This window comes from Podarcis tiliguerta (assembly GCF_965153285.1).
Source record: "Podarcis tiliguerta genome assembly, chromosome: 4".
In the NCBI taxonomy this organism is placed as follows: domain Eukaryota; kingdom Metazoa; phylum Chordata; class Lepidosauria; order Squamata; family Lacertidae; genus Podarcis; species Podarcis tiliguerta.
In genome coordinates, this window is record NC_139537.1 from 1,785,733 (window position 1) to 1,805,847 (window position 20,115).

Genomic DNA, 20,115 nt, shown 5'->3' on the forward strand with positions numbered 1-20,115 from the left:
CTGTCTCCTGAAGTCCACCACAAGTTCCTTTGTCTTCCTTGTATTTATGAGCAAATTGTTAGCTCTGCACCACTCTGTCAGCCGCTCCACCTCATCTCTATAATCCATTTCACCCTCCCTTTCAGAGATGAGCCCAATCACGGTTGTGTCATCTGCAAATTTGACAACCCTATTACTAGGGTGAGTAGCGACACAGTCGTACGTGTAAAGAATATAAAGGAGTGGACTGAGTACGCATCCCTGTGGTGTTCCTATGTTAGTCTTAAGCATATTAGAGGTATAAGGGCCCAACCGAACCCTCTGGGGGCGGTCTGACAAAAAGTCCAATATCCACCCACAAAGTGATAACGGAAGCCCCAGATCTTCCAGTTTAGACATCAGACGTTGTGGTAGAATGGTATTAAATGCCGAGCTAAAATCTAAAAAAAGCAGTCTGGCATCCCCCCCCCCCCCGCTGCTCCAAATGTGCAAGGACGGCATAGAGGGCAATCGCCACAGCGTCCTCTGCCGATCTTTTCGTTTTATAAGCAAATTGGAATGTGTCCAGTCCCTCTGGTAGGCAGGCAATGACATAATTTCGTACCAGTTTTTCAAAGCACTTCATGATTATAGGTGTGAGTGCTACTGGACGAAAATCATTCAGATCTTCCGGGTTAGGTTTTTTTGCTATTGGAACGATAATAGAGGACTTTAGGCAGGATGGAACAATAGCCTGGGCTAGGGATTGATTTAAAATCCCAGTGAAAACTCCTGCTAGTTGATCTGCACAGTCTCTCAATACCCTTCCAGCTACCCCATCTGGCCCTGTGGCCTTCCTTGGGTTGATTCCCTTCAACACCTTCCTCATCTCTTCTTTTTCCACAGAGACTACTACATTCCTTTGTACTGATGAAGGTAATGGTGGCGATGATGGCAAAGCCTTCACAGGGAGTGGTGGTGGTATTGGTAAAGCCTCAGCAGGTGTTGCTGCAGATGTTACTTCAAAATGGGCAAAAAGGGCATTCAAATCCTCAGCGAGGGATGCCCCTCCCTCGTCTGCCAGGGAGTCCTTGGATTTATACCCTGTTAATTCTTGTACACCTTGCCACACCTGCCTGGTGTTGTTACTTTGTAGATGATTCCCCAGCCGCTGTCTATACGCCTCCTTTGCTACATGGATACCTCTCTTTAGATCGGCTCTAGCTGAGCTGTACAGCGACTTATTTCCACTTCTGAAGGCAGTATTTCTTGCCTTTAGCAACCCCTGGACCTCCCTTGTCATCCAGGGCTTCCTGTTTGGGTAGATCTTTATCCGGCGCCTCCGTGTTACATTGTCAGTGCAGAACCTAATATAGTCCAACACTTGCTCAATGTCTCTACATCCTGTTGGGCGAATACCTCCCAATCGGTGTCATAAAAACAGTCTTGTAGTTGTTGGGATGCTTCAGCTGGCCATATTGTAATGTCCCTCTTTATAGCTGGAGTCCGTTTCCTCAATGGGATATATTCAGGAGTCAGGAGCAGGGACACATGATCAGATTGGCCTAAATGTGCCAATGGTTCGGCCTTATAGGCCTGTTTGACATTTGTATACAGCGTGTCCAGAGTCTTTTCTCCCCTGGTTGCACACTTTATGTGTTGATAGAATTTAGGTAGGACCACTTTCAAATCTGCCTGGTTGAAATCTCCGCATACAAGAAATGCAGCCTTGGGGTACCTGCCTTGTTGCCTGCTAATGGCATCATGCAGAACACCCATTGCCTCATTGATGTATATCAATGAAAATGAAATATCAATGAAAATGAAAATGATGTATATCACCCCTGTCAAACTAGCAAAACTGCACAGAATGAGTAACAAAGCATATTGGAAATGCAAAACAAAAGACGGAAAGTTTTTTCACATGTGGTGGAGATGTGAAAAAATGGGGGTGGGAATGGGATATGATATATAACGAATTGAAAAAATTATTTAAATATACTTTCCCAAAAAAACCAGAGGCTTTTTTGCTGGGGATGATAGGGGATGAATTAAAAAAAGCAGACCACAAACTATTTATGTAGGCTACGACTGCTGCCAGAATCTTAATAGCCAAAAAATGGAAAACCCAGGAAATACCAACCTTAATGGAGTGGCAGACGAAAATGGTCGAATATGTAGAACTGGCGAAATAGACTCATAGGATTTGATGAAACAAAGTTCAAAAAGGAATGGAGTAAATTTGTTGAGTATATAGGTAATAACTGCAGAAGCTTAAAGACTGAAGCAGGGTTAAAATAAATATTGTGATGTGGATAGACTGTAATTAAGAATCTGAGAGAGATAAAATTAGATATGAAAGCCGGATGTAGGGAGGGAGGGAAGTCTGGGCGTGACAGTATGCGCGGTAAATAAGTAGACATACAATTGTTGAAATGAAGAGTATTTGTTTTATTTGTTTATGTTGTGGAAAATTAAATAAAAAGCACTTGAGAAAAACAACAGAAAAACACAACAGAAAAACACAAAATACACATCTGTAACCCCCCTCCCCACCAATTTTTAAAGGGCATTAGATGCCAATCAGCCAAAGGTATGGTTAAAAAGGTGCCTATTTGACAGGCTCCTAAAGCTGCATAATGGTTTTTCTGACCTTTGAATGAATTTTTTGATGGGAAGTGAGATTGCAGCTCTTACTGAAGCTCTTTCCACATTTCATACACTGATAGGGTTTCTCCCCCGTATGAATTCTCTGATGGGAAGTGAGATTGGCACTCTGATTGAAGCTCTTTCCACATTCCACACACTGATAGGGTTTCTCCCCTATATGAATTCTCTGATGCTTAGTGAGACTGGAGCTTGTACTGAAGCTCTTTCCACATTCCATGCAATGATAGGGTTTGTCCCCTGTATGAATTCTTAGATGGGAAGTGAGAATGGAGCTCTTACTGAAGCTCTTTCCACATTCCACACACTGATGGGGTTTCTCCCCTGTATGAATTCTCTGATGCTTAGTGAGACAGGAGCTTGTTCTGAAGCTCTTTCCACATTCCACACACTGATAGGGTTTCTCCCCTGTATGAATTCTCTGATGGGAAGTGAGAGTGCTGCTGTTGCTGAAGCTCTTTCCACAATCCACACACTGATAGGGCTTCTCCCCTGTATGAATTCTCTGATGGGAAGTGAGTTTGGACTTTTCAGTGAAGCTCTTTCCACATTCCACACACTGATAGGGTTTCTCCCCTGTATGAATTCTTTGATGGGAAGTGAGATTGGAGCTCTTACTGAACCTCTTTCCACATTCCACACACTGATAGGGTTTCTCCCCTGTATGAACTCTCTGGTGCTTAGTGAGACAGGAGCTTGTACTGAAGCTCTTTCCACATTCTACACACTGATAGGGTTTCTCCCCTGTATGAATTCTCTGATGGGAAGTGAGATTGCTGCTGTCGCTGAAGCTCTTTCCACAATCCACACACTGATAGGGTTTCTCCCCTGTATGAATTATTTGATGGGAAGTGAGATTGGAGCTCTTACTGAAGCTCTTTCCACATTCCATGCAATGATAGGGTTTGTCCCCTGTATGAATTCTTTGATGGGAAGTGAGATGGGAGCTCATACTGAAGCTCTTTCCACATTCCACACACTGATAGGGTTTCTCCCCCATATGAATTCTCTGATGCTTAGTGAGACTGGAGCTTGTACTGAAGCTCTTTCCACATTCCATGCAATGATAGGGTTTGTCCCCTGTATGAATTCTTAGATGGGAAGTGAGAATGGAGCTCTTACTGAAGATCTTTCCACATTCCACACACTGATGGGGTTTCTCCCCTGTATGAATTCTCTGATGCTTAGTGAGACAGGAGCTTGTTCTGAAGCTCTTTCCACATTCCACACACTGATAGGGTTTCTCCCCTGTATGAATTCTCTGATGGGAAGTGAGAGTGCTGCTGTTGCTGAAGCTCTTTCCACAATCCACACACTGATAGGGCTTCTCCCCTGTATGAATTCTCTGATGGGAAGTGAGTTTGGACTTTTCAGTGAAGCTCTTTCCACATTCCACACACTGATAGGGTTTCTCCCCTGTATGAATTCTTTGATGGGAAGTGAGATTGGAGCTCTTACTGAACCTCTTTCCACATTCCACACACTGATAGGGTTTCTCCCCTGTATGAACTCTCTGGTGCTTAGTGAGACAGGAGCTTGTACTGAAGCTCTTTCCACATTCTACACACTGATAGGGTTTCTCCCCTGTATGAATTCTCTGATGGGAAGTGAGATTGCTGCTGTCGCTGAAGCTCTTTCCACAATCCACACACTGATAGGGTTTCTCCCCTGTATGAATTATTTGATGGGAAGTGAGATTGGAGCTCTTACTGAAGCTCTTTCCACATTCCATGCAATGATAGGGTTTGTCCCCTGTATGAATTCTTTGATGGGAAGTGAGATGGGAGCTCATACTGAAGCTCTTTCCACATTCCACACACTGATAGGGTTTCTCCCCCATATGAATTCTCTGATGCTTAGTGAGACTGGAGCTTGTACTGAAGCTCTTTCCACATTCCATGCAATGATAGGGTTTGTCCCCTGTATGAATTCTTAGATGGGAAGTGAGAATGGAGCTCTTACTGAAGCTCTTTCCACATTCCACACACTGATGGGGTTTCTCCCCTGTATGAATTCTCTGATGCTTAGTGAGACAGGAGCTTGTTCTGAAGCTCTTTCCACATTCCACACACTGATAGGGTTTCTCCCCTGTATGAATTCTCTGATGGGAAGTGAGAGTGCTGCTGTTGCTGAAGCTCTTTCCACAATCCACACACTGATAGGGCTTCTCCCCTGTATGAATTCTCTGATGGGAAGTGAGTTTGGACTTTTCAGTGAAGCTCTTTCCACATTCCACACACTGATAGGGTTTCTCCCCTGTATGAATTCTTTGATGGGAAGTGAGATTGGAGCTCTTACTGAACCTCTTTCCACATTCCACACACTGATAGGGTTTCTCCCCTGTATGAACTCTCTGGTGCTTAGTGAGACAGGAGCTTGTACTGAAGCTCTTTCCACATTCTACACACTGATAGGGTTTCTCCCCTGTATGAATTCTCTGATGGGAAGTGAGATTGCTGCTGTCGCTGAAGCTCTTTCCACAATCCACACACTGATAGGGTTTCTCCCCTGTATGAATTATTTGATGGGAAGTGAGATTGGGGCTCTTACTGAAGCTCTTTCCACATTCCACACACTGATAGGGCTTCTCCCCGGTATGAATTCTTTGATGGGAACTCAAATAGAAGCTGTTCCTGAAGCTCTTTCCACATTCTACACACTGATAGGGTTTCTTTCCAATGAGATTTCTTTGTTGGGAAGTGGAATAGAAGTTCTGACTGCAGTTCTCTCCACATTCCAAATTTTTACATGGCTTCTCCTCTCTGATGATTTTGTTGTGGTCACCTTTGTTCTCGATTTCCAATTCATCACAATCTGCAATGGAGACAAAAACGGGTTAAAGCCTCAGGAACAAATGGAAAAAAACTGAAGGGAGTTGAATGTTTGTTCATTACCTTTGCTGTTTGTCATTAACCAACATTTTTAGTAATATATTCTGATGGGTTGTTGAATGTTGCTTGGTTTGATATACCATAGTGGTCAAAATTGTCGAAGCCTTTTGGAAAAAAGTGTATTTCAGAGGTTTGATGGCTCATAGCACCACTTCTTTTGGAGTAATATCATAAAATCATATATCAATGGAAATATAATTTAATCAAGAATGTAATGCAACAAAGTTTGTTCAATTATCTTAATTCTATCAAATGTTATAGTCAAATAACCAGAAAAAGGAAGCACAAATTGCTTAGGTTGACTTTTGTCAGTGTGTTATGTGATTGCTATGAAGTTGGTTGGTTTTTGTGTTTTTGTGTGTTTTCATTTAGTGAGTTTATCAAATATAATAAAATTACAGTTATGAAGAAACTAGAAGAAAGATTGGGGGAAACTTAACCAAAGCTGGCATTTTTGTATTGTTGAAGAGGTATCAGGAGACTCAGTCACTACAAAATCAGACTGGTAAAGGCAGGGAAAGGTGCACAACAGAAAGTGACGATCGAAGAATGAAGAGTCTGTGCCTACGTGACAGAAGAAAATCATCTGTGTGTATACAAGATGACATGACGCAATGTAATGTGAAGTTGAGTGCAAGGACTGGTCTAAATGCTAGAATTCTAAGGAAAAAGCCATGGTTATCTCTCAGGCAAAGGTTGAAAAGAGTAAACTGGGCTACAACCCATGTTAACTGGACAGCGGAACAATGGGACATTGTTATTTGGAGCGATGAGACCCAAATCTCCTTGCTTGGTAGTGAGGGCATGGAAAACGTGAGGAGAAGAATCGGAGAAGATTTATATCCTACAGTGGAACCTTGGGTTATGTACCATCCTCCTTAGGAACGCTTCGGGTAACGAGCTCCGCTAACCTGGAAGTAGGTCTCCTGGTAGCGAACTTTGCCCCAGGATGTGAGCGAAAGCGCATCTCAGGATAAAAACAGATTTGGGTTAAGAATGGACCTCTGGAACGGATTAAGTTATTAACCTGAGGTACCACTGTATTTCTAAATAAACCTCAACTACTAAAACTGCCAGCCTTCCAGGTCTTGTGTGAGGAAAGTGCTATACCTGACAACATAACACCGGTCTTGAAAGACCTACATTGGCTCCCAGTACATTTCCAAGCACAATTCAAAGTGTTGGTGCTGACCTTTAAAGCCCTAAACAGCCTGGGCCCAGTATCCCTGAATGAGCATCTCCACCCCCACCATTCAACCTGGATACTGTGGTCCAGCTACGAAGGCCTTCTGGCAGTTCCCTCACGGCAAGAAGCCAAGTTAGAGGGAACCAGGCAGAGGGCCTTCTTGGTAGTGGCACCCACCCCGAGGAACGCCCTCCCACCAGATGTCAAGGAAATAAACAACTACCAGACTTTTAGAAGACATCTGAAGGCAGCCCTGTTTAGGGAAGCTTTTGATATTTGATGGATTATTGTATTTTAATATTTTTGTTGGAAGCAAACCAGAGTGGCTGGGGATACCCAGCCAGATGGGCTGGGTATAAATAAACTATCATCATCATCATCATCATCATCTTAACCAGAGGTACCACATGAAGTGTTGGATCTAGAAGGTTTCAACAATGTATTCGGCTGGCATGCATATTTGTGGTACAATAAGGTAAAAGCACATAAAGCATTTAAAAATCATATTGTCAGAAAAGCATTGTTTAATGTTTGGATAAGATATAAGGATTTGTTAGAAAAGAAAACCCCCAAGATGGTTGTCACCAATGGAAGCGAAGGCACAGAAAAAACTCAATATGGAGGCCAAATGGCCGAAATATTGGGAAATTCTGGAACAGGATGGAGACAGATTAAAATTGCAGAGCTTTGAAAAATTGAAAAACAAAGTGCGAGGTTGGCTCCATTATTATCAAATAATGGAGGCATACAATTTGGACAAAAAAGTTGGTTTCCAGGTGGAAAAATCAAAATTGGAAACAGAATTGTTAGATCCAAAGATTAAGAATTTGTCAAGAATGTATAACTTGCTGTTGAAATGGAACACTCAGGGTGAAATGGTGAAATCAGCTATGATTAAATGGGCACAAGATGTTGGACATAACATTATGATGGCTGACTGGGAACAGTTATGGACCACAGGTATGAAATTCACGGCATGTAATGCCTTAAGAGAAAACTTAATGAAAATGATTTATAGGTGGTACATGACACCAGTCAAGCTTGAAAAAAATTATCATTTGCCCGACAATAAATGTTGGAAATGTAAAGAGACTGAAGGTACATTCTTTCACCTTTGGTGGACATGCCCAAGGATTAAGACATTCTGGGAGATGATCTATAATGAAATGAAAAAGGTATTTAAATATACCTTTCTGAAGAAACCAGAGGCCTTTCTCCTGGGCATGGTCGGCCAATTGGTGCTAAAGAAGGATAGAACTTTTTTTAAGTATGCAACAACAGCAGCAAGAATACTTATTGCAAAGTATTGGAAGACACAAGATCTACCCACCCGGGAAGAATGGCAGATGAAGTTGATGGACTACATGGAATTGGCGGAAATGACTGGCAGAATCCGAGACCAGGGAGAAGAGTCGGTGGAAGAAGACTGGAAAAAGTTTAAAGATTATTTACAGAAATACTGCAAAATTAATGAATGTTAAAAGAATGGTGGAATGAAGTTATATGGCTTTAGTAGAAATGTTATAAGGATTTAAGTATAAATAGATTAATAGAATATTATAGGTAAAATAAGGTTGGAATGTGTTAAGATAATTATAGGACAGAAAACAGAAGAAGATGGAAAGGAATTGCTGAAATAATTGATAGAAGTGGAATACAAAAAGGGAGGTGCGAGGAGGTCGGTGAAATAAGTGAATGAAAGAAAAGATATTGAAACTGTTTGAGTGTTTTAAATTGTTTTTGTTTGGTTTTGTTAGTTTAATGTGTTAGTGTTATGTAGTCTCTTTATATTGTATTGTATTGTTCTTTTTTTTGTTTTGTTTTTGTTTTGTAGTGTTTAAATGGTTCAAAAAGTAATAAATATTATTTTTTTAAAAAAGAATTTGCGTCATCAAAGGGAATGTAAATGCCCCAAAATGCATAAATGAAATACTTGAGCCCAAACTCAGGCGTTCCACATGTGATCTTTCCCCAGATACTGAAGCATTTAGATATATTTATATAAATATTTACTTATTTATTTTTATTTTTTATTTCCACAGGATTCAGCTCCATGTCATGTTGCTGCTGTGTGCAAAAGGTGGCTTCAAGATAATCATATTCCATTTAACACCCGTGAAGTTAAATGCTGGAAATGTAAAGAAAAAGAAGGAACCTTTTACCACATGTGGTGGACGTGCCCCAAGATAAAAGACTTCTGGCAAAGGATTTATAATGAATTGAAAAAAGTGTTGAAAAACACATTTATTAAAAAACCTGAAGCCTTTTTACTTGGTATAGTGGGGGGTGAAATCCCCAAAAAGTATGTGTCAGGGGTTCAGGAGCAGAGGCACAGGAGAGGGAGGAAATGGAGAGCGAAGGGGAGGAGTCCGAAGGAAATGTCAGCGACGACAGCGATCCGAGGTCTCTGAGTCTGTCCAGTGAATCAGAGGATTCACAAAAAGGGGCTCCCATGGTCAGGGCAAGGGGAGTACCCAGGGGGGCACTTCAGGGAGAAGGGGCCAGAGGGGACTCAGAGAGCAGCAGCTGGAAATCTGGACCAGCGTCCACACCAGAGGGAAGTAGGGGGGAGGAGTCCCAGGCATCGGGATCAGGCGGCGCGATACCAGCGGGAGAACATGAGGCAGGATTGACCACGTCAGGGAGCGAGGAAACGGTTAAGAGGAAGGTTAAACGCGCGCGCGCGCCAAGTTCAAATGTACAGGAAGGCGGCACAGTTGGCAGCCCGGGTAGGGAGCCAAGTCCTAAAGCCCGCCGAAGAGAGCGGGAGGAGTCAGGAGGGTCAACGTCTGCGTCAGAGGAGTCCAGGAGGGAGGAGACCCCGGGGGGCAGCAGGACCCAGAGGAGAAAGGAGAGAAGGGAGAGGTGGAGTAAGATTAGAGTCTTAAACTGGTGTACAGGGGGCGGAGATTCAGACGGAGCTTCGCCGGTCTAGACTCTAGACGTAGAGCTGGGACGGTGAGGCTTGGAAATGGAAACTATTCTTCAATAAAGACTTTGATACTTTACTACCGGCTAGCGTTGGTCCTTTGTGAGCTGGGACCAGGAGCCAGCTCTGACAGTATGTTACTTTTTTTCTGTATTCCACAACAGCTGCGAGAATATTGCTAGTGAAGAATTAGAAGAAACAAGATTTACCAACTATCGAAGAATGGCAGATGAAGATGATGGACTATATGGAACTTGCCGAACTGACCAGGAGACTCCGAGACCAGAGAAGAGACTGTGGAAGAAGATTGGAAGAAGTTTAAGGAATATTTGAAAAAATATGTTAATATTTAAATCTTAGAATAGCTTTGGAAGTGGATATAGGTGGTAGAGTTAGAAGACAGTGTATTTTATAAGTGATAAAATGTGAAGTTTTTTATGGTTAAAGTAAGTGCAGGGGGGGGGAAGATGGTTAGAAATTATGGTATATGTAAACTGCTAAAGATGAAGTAAAATGAAAATCAGATAGGTGGGACTTGGGGAAGCCCACTTAACAATGTTTAGAAAAATAAGGATATTACAAGAATTTATTTGTATTGCTTGTCTTTTATGTTTGTGTTTTTCATTTGTGCTATAAAATAAAAAATAAAAATTTGGCGGGAGGGAATCAAGATAGTCATATTCCACTGCTGGAATGGCCTGGCAATAGTCCAGACCATAACCCAAGAGAAAGTCTATGGAGCACACTAAAGAAACTTATTAGTCAGAAGCAACCCAGCAATTAATAGAGGCAATAATTCAAACTTGGTTTCACTTTAATACAACTGCAGAAATAAAAAAAAACTTGGTGCACTCCATGGGAAGACATTGCAAGGCCGTAATTAAAGCTAAAGGTTACAAAACCAAGTATTAGTTGACATGGTGAGAATTTCTGAATATCTCCTTTTTTCTATGTGTTTCACATTTCTTCTTTATGACTGACGTTCTAATAAATACTCCTTCATAAACGCTATTGCATTACATTCTTCATTAAATAATCTTTCCATTGATATATAATTTTATGGTATTATTCCCCAAAAAAGTGGTGTTATGAGCCATCAAACCTCAGGAATACACTTTTCCCAAAAGGTTTCTACAATTTTGGCCACTAGTGTAAGTTGTTCATTTTAAAGTTAATGTACTTTTTATATCTCACTGCAGACAGGGGACAGCAGTCATGAAATTAAAAGATGCCTGCTTCTTGGGAGAAAAGCAATGACAAACCTAGACAGCATCTTAAAAAGCAGAGACATCACCTTGCCAACAAAGGTCCGTATAGTTAAAGCTATGGTTTTCCCAGTAGTGATGTATGGAAGTGAAAGCTGGACCATAAAGAAGGCTGATCGCCAAATAATTGATGCTTTTGAGTTATGGTGCTGGAGGAGACTCTTGAGAGTCCCGTGGACTGCAAGAAGATCAAACCGATCCATTCTGAAGGAAATCAGCCCTGAGTGCTCACTGGAAGGACAGATCCTGAAGCTGAGGCTCCAAGACTTTGGCCACCTCATGAGAAGAGAAGACTTCCTGGAAAAGACCCTGATGTTGGAAAAGATGGAGGGCACAAGGAGAAGGGGACGACAGAGGACGACATGGTTGGACAGTGTCCTCGAAGCTACCAGCATGAGTTTGACCAAACTGCGGGAGGCAGTGGAAGACGAAGTGCCTGGTGTGCTCTGGTCCATGGGGTCATGAAGAGTCAGACACTGTTAGGATAATTAGTGAGTCCAAGTGCTGCCCATAAATCTCTTCAGACAGATTTATGGCTCCTTTCCCAGTCCGGCACGCTCTCGCTGCGTGAATCTCTGCGTCACTCCTACAGCAGTAAAACACTCCAGCAGAATATGCGCAACTGCATGTGGTAAGGCTTGATTAATGAGAAAGGCAGATTCTTTCTGTAGCTTCTTTTATTGTTCCAAAACACTTGAAAACAGTTTCACACTCCTCCGGACTGGAGCTGCATTTTCAGCCGCTCACTGTCTGAGCGCAGCTCCACACACTGACAAAACACTTTCGATTTCTCACAGAACACAAAGAACATTCCAGTCTGCTTACATCACATCCTGCTGGCTCACTTCCCAGGTAAGCCCTCCCCTCCAGAGCCGAGGCATAGCAGTTTAACTCATTACTGCTCTCAACACCCCCTCTTGCCTCGGATCGGAGGGTAGAATCGACCCTTGGTCGTCCCAAACCTAAACCTACGCAAAACTCTCCATGTCTCTGGAAGGAGAGTGGCTTCGTTAAGCCATCAGCTAGGCTCTTTGCAGAGGGACAATACTTCAGTGCTACTAATCCCTCTTGAACGCTTTGACACACATTCCGAACTCTCAGGGCTTCACAAGCTACAAGCGTTCTCACAGTCTCTGCTCGCGTTCTCACAGTCTTCTTCTGAGAAAATCCACGTGCCACTAATCTCGCTCTATACTGCGGCTGTCCAGTGTCTGTGGGTTTCAAACGGTAAACCCACCTGCAACCTACTGCCTGTTTGCCTGGTGGCAACTCAGTGAGTGAAAACACACCTAGATCCTTCATGGACTTCAACTCTTTGTCCATTGCTTTGTGCCACTCAGCTGCTTCTTCCTCAGGTAAACTCTGAATATCCTCAAAGGAATCAGGTTCACATCTAGCTGAACCTACCCAGACACCTGAAGCCTCATACCGATCAGGAGGTCTCCTTGTCCTCACTGATCTCCTCAGTGTGACCCTTGGTGACACTGCTTCTTCTTCCTCAACCTCAGCATCTTCCCCCTCTGACCTGCTGCGCCTCTTGGGCTTCACAGCTGGCTCAATGGGTGAAGAAGGCTCACTCTTATGCTCAAGCTTGACACTTGTCTGAGGAGGTGTTCTAGGTTCCCCCCTCTGAGGGATCCTAAGCTGCCCCTGCCTTGGACTTTGTTGCTCTGGACCTTGGTCCCTTGCAACCACTTCATCATCCTCCTCTTCAGCGTCTGAGTCATAGGACTGTTGCAAAACCACATCTGGGTTTGCGTGCAGACGCTCCCAACCTGCTTGCTCACAAAACTCTGCACTATTACTCACAACCAGTCTTGACTGATCACCACTGGGGTACGCAAACCTCCAGGCCTTTGAGCCAGGCTCATACCCTACAAAGATCATTTTCTTTGCCCTTGGCTCGCCTTTTTTGCGTAGAGCCTTTGGAATAAGCACCCAGGCTTCACAACCAAACACACGGAAGTAATTTACCTTGGGCTTTTTTCCATGCAGTAAGAAATACGGTGTATTTCCCACACTAGAGTTGTACACTCTGTTCTGTGTATGTACCACATACTTCCAAGCTTCAGACCAAAATTTTTGGGGTAGCCCTGCGTCCCACAGGATCGCAGACACTGCTTCTTGCACTGTCCTGTTTTTCCTCTCTGCCACACCATTCTGTTGTGGAGAGTAAGGAGCAGTGAGTCTGTGGCTAATCCCCTTCTCCCTAAAAAAATCTTGCAAATCAGAGCCAGTGAACTCTGAACCTCTATCACTCTGAAAATTCTTAACTTTGGTGGAATATGTGACTTCCACAGCTGTGATCCAATCCCTGATCACTTTAGCTGCCTCTGCTTTGGGTCTCAAAGCAAATGTCCAGGAAGTTTTCGAAAAATCATCAACCAGAATCAAAGAGAACCTTGACTTTCCCAAAGATTCCACCGCCATTGGACCACACAAATCTGCATGAATCAACTCAAAAGGTTATGTGGTGCGTCTCTCTGATTTCGGATAGGAGCAAGTCACAATTTTAGATTGTTTACATGCATTGCAATCTAAGAACTTGTCACAACTCTTAAATTCACACCCTTCAGTTAAACTTGGTGCTTTTCTAAGAAATGACCAACCCAAGTGGGCAAAGCGACGATGCCAAATATGGGCACAACCATTGTGGGGCGCTACATTCACACATTGCCCCTTGGCGTCTTCTGTGTCTTCTTCTCCTGTGGACAAAGACAGGTTAACAGTAAACAAATTGTCTTTGGCATGCACTGTATAGACATGTTTGTCATCCTTGTAGAATTCGCACTTATCACCTGTAAAAGAAATTTTAAAACCCTCTGTAAGCAAATCATGTACACTTAACAGACAATTGGTCAAACCAGGCACTGCAAAAGCCTTAACTTCATGCTTAAGAAAAGGACAGTAAAACAATCCTGTCTCCGTCAGTCTCTTTCGGCTTCCATCCGCAAAAGTCACATATTTCTCAGTTTCAACTGGCCTGCAATCTCGCAGCAGACAGCTAGATGTCACTAGCGAGTTTGACGCTCCACTGTCAATCACAACAGCCAAAGAGTTGTGTTGTTGACATTCCTGGGTCGCCATAGCAACAACCCCCCTCTCACTGCCCCCTTGGCTGGGGCCTGTGTCGGCTTCCTTCGCTGTAGCCTTTGTTGCAACTCTCTCAGTTGCCATGGAGACTGGACTCCTCTCACGCAAGTCCAGAGCTGTTATCTGTCCTTTCGCCAGATGGTCGACCTTGAAGGCTTCCACTGTAGCCGGCTTCCCACGGGAAGATTTCTCAGCTTCTTTGAGTAAACAACTCTTTGTAGTAGCCTTTGGAGAAAGAGGCTTCTCTGCGCTGTTGCTTTTCTCTGCCCCCCCCCCTCTCAGCAATGGGTCTCCCAGGTCGATAACCTGCACCCCCTCTGGTGAGTCTGGGTTTCCAGCTTGGCCCCTCTCCAGGCTTCTCAGACAGACACATCTCAGCAACAAAGCAGCTCTCTGCAGCAGCCACAGCAGCTCTACTGCCCCCCTCTCTTGGGAGCTTCTCCCAGCTGCTCTCAGCTGGACTCACAGCGCCATCTTGGCTCTCTGCCCCTTCTGGTGTCGCAGCAGCCACTTCTCGGCCCACTCCTGCTTCACAAGCCTCTTGGAGTGCTCGCCACGCTGCGTCTGGTCTCCCAGCCTCTAGAACCAGGGGTAAAAGGTGCACGTCCACGTTTTCTGCTAGAAACGCTAGTACACGCTGCTCTGCTTCTTTCTGCACCTCTGTGCTCTCAGCTGCCTTCTGGGGTCTCTGCACAGCACCCCACAAATTTGCCCGCACTAGGGAAAGCTCCACATGAAAGCTCCACGCCAGCCACATGCTGGGGGTAAGCTTCTCACATGCTAAAGGCTCACAGCCAAAACTGTCTTTCAGAGCCATTTTCCACTCTCCTCAGCCCCTTTCTACTCACTCAGAAAAACAGGCTGGCATCTTGAGGCTCTCGGCGTCTTCCCTTTGAAGTTCCGGCAAGCGATCTTGCACTCTCCAACTTCAAAGCCTTTTCCACACGTGCTGACGTCCATAACCTTTGTTAGGATAATTAGTGAGTCCAAGTGCTGCCCATAAATCTCTTCAGACAGATTTATGGCTCCTTTCCCAGTCCGGCACGCTCTCGCTGCGTGAATCTCTGCGTCACTCCTACAGCAGTAAAACACTCCAGCAGAATATGCGCAACTGCATGTGGTAAGGCTTGATTAATGAGAAAGGCAGATTCTTTCTGTAGCTTCTTTTATTGTTCCAAAACACTTGAAAACAGTTTCACACTCCTCCGGACTGGAGCTGCATTTTCAGCCGCTCACTGTCTGAGCGCAGCTCCACACACTGACAAAACACTTTCGATTTCTCACAGAACACAAAGAACATTCCAGTCTGCTTACATCACATCCTGCTGGCTCACTTCCCAGGTAAGCCCTCCCCTCCAGAGCCGAGGCATAGCAGTTTAACTCATTACTGCTCTCAACAACTAAACGACTAAACAACAACACTTTTTATATCGGATTCATATTGTTATTATTAATGTTTCATGTTTATATATGTGTTGGAAGTCACCCAGAGTGGCTGGGGCAACACAGCCAGATGGGCAGGGTATAAATAAAAATTTATATTATTATTATTATTAATTATTATTATTATTATTATTATTGCTAGCACTACCTGAGATTCAATCAGCCTGAGGTATTTTTTGAATTCCCAGGCTGATATGACGATCCCACAGGGAGCCTTACCAAGAGAGGCCATGATCCCATGATTCTCCTCCATGACGTCCTTATGCAGAGCTCTCTGGTCAGGATCCAGCAACGCCCACTCCTCGTCCGTGAAACGAACAGCAACGTCTTCAAAGCACACTGGACCCTAAAAGAAAAAGGAAAATTTCCTCCTCTGAGACAACACTGTTGTTCACCACCACTCCTTGAGCTAGGACATTCTTCCACCCCTTGGCCTCTGTCCCCACAAGGCAGCTTCCCCTGACCTGATCTGGTTCCACAGCCGCTGCTTCCATTCTGTCCCCATTCAGAGATGGATGAAGAGGTCTAGCCAGTATCACTGTGTCACCTGCAAGAGGGAAAAAGGTAAGGGGGAGGCCCAGAGTGCCTGCTTGTCTCACAGGTGAATCAGTGAATCTCAAACTACACAGGGACCTTTGAGAAAGTCTCGCCTGCTGAGTGCATTTGGATGTTTGGGCACATTTCAGATGTTAGTTGTGAAAAAATATATCTCCCCTCCTCTGGACCCTTGTTCCCAACTGTCTCTCCCCAAAACAAGATGAAAAGAACCCCTAGATGAGTTGGAAAACGAACAGAATGAGACTAAATGGAGAAAAACCACCTTCCTCCTTACCCAGTGGCCTCTCTCTGGTGTCCAACGGAGGCCTCTCTGCCTCACAGGAATCCAGGTCCATTTCTGCAAAATGATCCTTTCCCTGAAAAAGAAACAAGGATTCAAAACAGAGAATGACGAGAAGGATTATAAAATGAATGTCAGGGCCAAAAACTTGAAGGGTGTTAGATCTCATTCCATGGATGCCTTGCAGAGAAAGAATGGGCCATCAGCAGACCATTATGGGATGTTCTCTGTCCTGTTTGGAGCCCCTTGGGAGTATCCAGAGGAAAGTCTCTCTCACCTGCTTTCTCTCCTCTGCCTGACTCAGGAGGAAACCTTCGGCCAGGGCCACCGCCTGGGAACTGGTCTCTGCTCCACAGTCCCTCACCCAGCTCTCCATCTCCGGGGGAAGGACAGCCAGGAACTGCTCCAAGATCACCAGGTCCAGCATCTCAGCTTTCGTGTGCCTTTCCGGCTTCAGCCACTGGTGGCAAAGGTGGTAGAGTCGGCTGCAAACCTCTCGGGGTCCTTTGGCCTCCTGGCAGCAGAACTGCCTCAACTGCTGGCTCTGCAGCTCTGAGCGGAGGGTGTCCTCCTCACCCAGGATCTTCTGCACAGAGTTTTCCCAGAATCCCCCACTGCTCCCAGTTTGGATGACATGGCCTCCTCCTGCTTCAGGGCCAGCTGAGTCTCGCTCATCCATCTGTGCTCTGAGGGAGCTTCTGAGAGATCGGAAAGAAATCTTTGGTCTTCTGTCCGTCTTAATGAAAAGCTCTAGCAAATCCTACAAAGCAAATACATTGTTCTGTTACAGAATATGTAGGTCAGAACAGGATCCTGAGCAAGCATGGACGAGATTTGCCAGGGCTGTATGGCACCACAGCCCAAACCATGAGATATCTTCTTTAAAAAGAGGAGGAGAAAGCAGCCTCTAGCTCTCCTAGAAGAAAGATTGCAATGCAAAATGTGGAGGCAACGGAAGGGATTTCTGGGAGATGAAGAAGCCTGGTTTCTCCTGTCTTCCAGTCACTGCATGAAGTCAGACCTGACTGACAAGGAAGTGATTTGAATCTTGTGGAAAATGGATGCTTGGCTCTAGTGGGGGTCCTCACCTGGGGGTCCTCAGGAGTTGCTCCCCCCACCCCCACTCCCCTGCTTCTGTCTCCTTTTTTTGCACTTGTACTCTCTGCTGCTCTCAAGGCAGACTCCTGGGGTGGGGTCCCTTTTTCTTCGCTCTGAGGGCCAACCCCCTGAGGGCCAAGTGGACAGGGTCCAAAGACATCTCCCTCAAAATCTAGGCGGCCAATTTATTATCATTATTCTCTTAGACAGCTTAACACACACACAGCCATTGATGCCAAGGTCTCTGGAGTCTCAGTGAGCAGCAGCGCCCATTTCCAGCAACAATCCCTTTGGGACAGAGAGGATGTGGTCCTGGAATGCCATGCTCTGGGTGCGAGGGGATTGCTGCACTGGCCTCCGTGGGGAGCTGCCCTGGGAGACACTGGGAAACTGGTCTCCAATACAGCAGCCAGACTATGGGCTGGGATCCCTCTCTTTATTCCTGGCCTATCTTTCCCAACTTTTCTTCCTTCCTCCGCGTGTTTTTTTTTGGGGGGGGGGCTAGTCCAACTCCTTGTCCAGCTTTGGAAAACCATTTGCACATGTTTCCTCTGTTGTGCAATGATGCTGAGCGATGTCACACAAAGTCCCAGGGACTCCTTTCTTTAAAGAAGGGAGATTTTTTCTGAAGGGGGGGCGAAAGGCCAACTGAGTTTGGGATCCTCTGCTCTGCAGGAAGGAGAGCGTGGCAGACCTGGCCCCTCCCTGGCAGGACCCTCTCCTCCCTGACTTGGGGTCCCCCCCCCGCATGAGCAGATCAGGCCCCCCAGGCCTCCTCCCCTGCTGCAGCCCTGGGACCCCCACCAGATCCCAGAGAGAGAGGAGACTCACCAGATCCCAGAGAGAGAGGAGACTCACTAGATCCCAGAGAGAGAGGAGACTCACCAGATCCCAGGAGAGACACCGAAGCAGGAAAGGACTGGGGAGGGAGGGACCTTGGCTCTGGAGGACCTGCCCCCCTTGCTTCCTGCCTCTCTAGGAAGGCAGCTTGGTTCGCTTTAACCCTTGCAATGCCGAGTTCCACCCCCCCCCCTCCAGCTCAGCCCTCTCTCGCTTGGCAGAACCTCAGATTCCTATTATTCCTTATGCATTTAGTGGGGCAGCTGCCCCCCTGGCTCCGCCAATGCCCAGATATGCTTTTGGGGGTGAGGCTCTTGGCTGGACTCTGAGCATCTCCCTCCCTTGGCCGGAAACTAATAATAATAATAATAATGATAATAATAATAATAAATTTTATTTATATCCCGCCCTCCCCAGCCGAAGCTGGGCTCAGGGCGGCTAACAACACTAAAATAGTGCAACATTATAAAAACATTATAAAAAATTAATTAAAATCAAATTCAAAATTGATGGCAACCATAAACTAAAGTTTTGTAAAGATTGCCAAAGGAGGGGGTCAGGCCGCGCCCTGACCAAAGGCCTGGTGGAACAGCTCTGTCTTGCAGGCCCTGCGGAAAGATGTCAGGTCCCGCAGGGCCCTAGTCTCTTGTGACAGAGCGTTCCACCAGATCGGAGCCACGGCCGAGAAAGCCCTGGCTCTAGTTGAGGCCAGCCTAACCTCTCTGTGGCCTGGGACCTTCAGGATGTTTTTATTTGCAGACCATAGGTTCCTCTGTGGGGCATACCAGGAGGGGCGGTCCCGTAGGTACGAGGGTCGTAGGCCGTATAGGGCTTTAAAGGTTAAAACCAGCACCTTAAACCTGATCCTGTACTCCACCGGGAGCCAGTGCAGCTGGTATAGCACCGGATGAATGTGATCTCGCAGCGAAGACCCCGTAAGGAGTCTTGCCGCGGCATTCTGCACCCGCTGGAGTTTCTGGGTCAGTCTCAAGGGCAGCCCCATGTAGAGCGAGTTACAATAATCCAGTCTGGAGGTGACCGTCGCGTGGATCACAGTGGCTAGGTCAGGGCGAGAGAGGTAAGGGGCCAACTGCTTAGATTGGCGGAGATGAAAAAATGCCGCCTTTGTTATAGCTGCAATCTGCGCCTCCATAGAGAGGGAGGTATTGAAGATTACACCCAAACTCGTAACGGACAATGCTGGCACTAATTGCACCCCCGCAAGAGATGGGAGTTGCCCCCTCAATCCCATATCGTCCCGTCCCAGCCACAGGACCTCTGTCTTCGAAGGATTTAACTTCAACCTGCTCCCACGTAACCATCCAGCCACAGCTTCCAGACATCTGGTCAGTGTGTCTGGGGCCGAGTCAGGATGGCTATCCATCAACAGATAGAGTTGGGTGTCATCGGCATACTGATGGCAACCCAGCCCAAAACACCGGACAAGCTGGGCGAGGGGGCGCATAAAGATGTTAAAAAGCATCAGGGAGAGAATCGCACCCTGAGGCACTCCACACACCACTGCCTCCTTCAGTTCCCCTGGGAATATCCCGGTGCCAAGGGACAAATTGATGATATCACCCAGGGGGGCCCGCACCTCGTCTGGACACACTCTCATTACCCAAGACAGGCATGGGTCAAGAGGACAGGTGGTGGGCTTTCCAGCTCGGAGGAGTCTGTACACATCGGCTGGGGATATCCAGTCAAAGTGGTCCAATACTGGACCCGAGGACAGTCGAGGGGCCTCCAGTTCCTTTATTGTATCCAAATTGGCAGGGAGGTCATGGCGGAGCAACAGGACCTTCTCCGCAAAAAAGCTCGTAAATGCCTCACAGCTGTGCGTCAAATTGTTATTTAAATTTGACTGTCCTTCAAGGGACGTTAAAGACCTAATTATACTAAATAAT

At 45.7% G+C, this 20,115-nt stretch overlaps 2 protein-coding genes across 8 annotated transcripts in view; both read right to left on the reverse strand.

The window, feature by feature from the left end:
* The window catches only part of LOC310675570 (uncharacterized protein), a 68,733-nt gene that overhangs the window by 20,497 nt on the left and 28,121 nt on the right, over window positions 1-20,115 (reverse strand). Inside the window, exon 1 of one of the 2 annotated variants that reach the window (XM_083436441.1) lies at window positions 18,254-18,317. The exons of the other annotated variant lie outside the window; for it this stretch is intronic. The gene's annotated coding sequence lies outside the window, so the exon portion shown is untranslated. Of the gene's footprint in view, window positions 1-18,253; window positions 18,318-20,115 lie in introns of those variants that run through there. 2 annotated transcript variants of the gene reach the window in all.
* Window positions 2,476-20,115, reverse strand: part of LOC310675486 (uncharacterized protein) — a 448,115-nt gene continuing 430,475 nt past the window's right edge. For 5 of the 6 annotated variants that reach the window (XM_083436147.1, XM_083436143.1, XM_083436145.1 and 2 more), the window contains one exon: window positions 2,476-5,439. In XM_083436147.1, the coding sequence (XP_083292273.1) occupies window positions 2,585-5,439 (2,855 nt within the window). In that variant the 3' untranslated portion in view covers window positions 2,476-2,584. Of the gene's footprint in view, window positions 5,440-15,651; window positions 15,779-20,115 lie in introns of all 6 variants that reach the window. The other variant, XM_083436146.1, reaches the window with a different exon arrangement.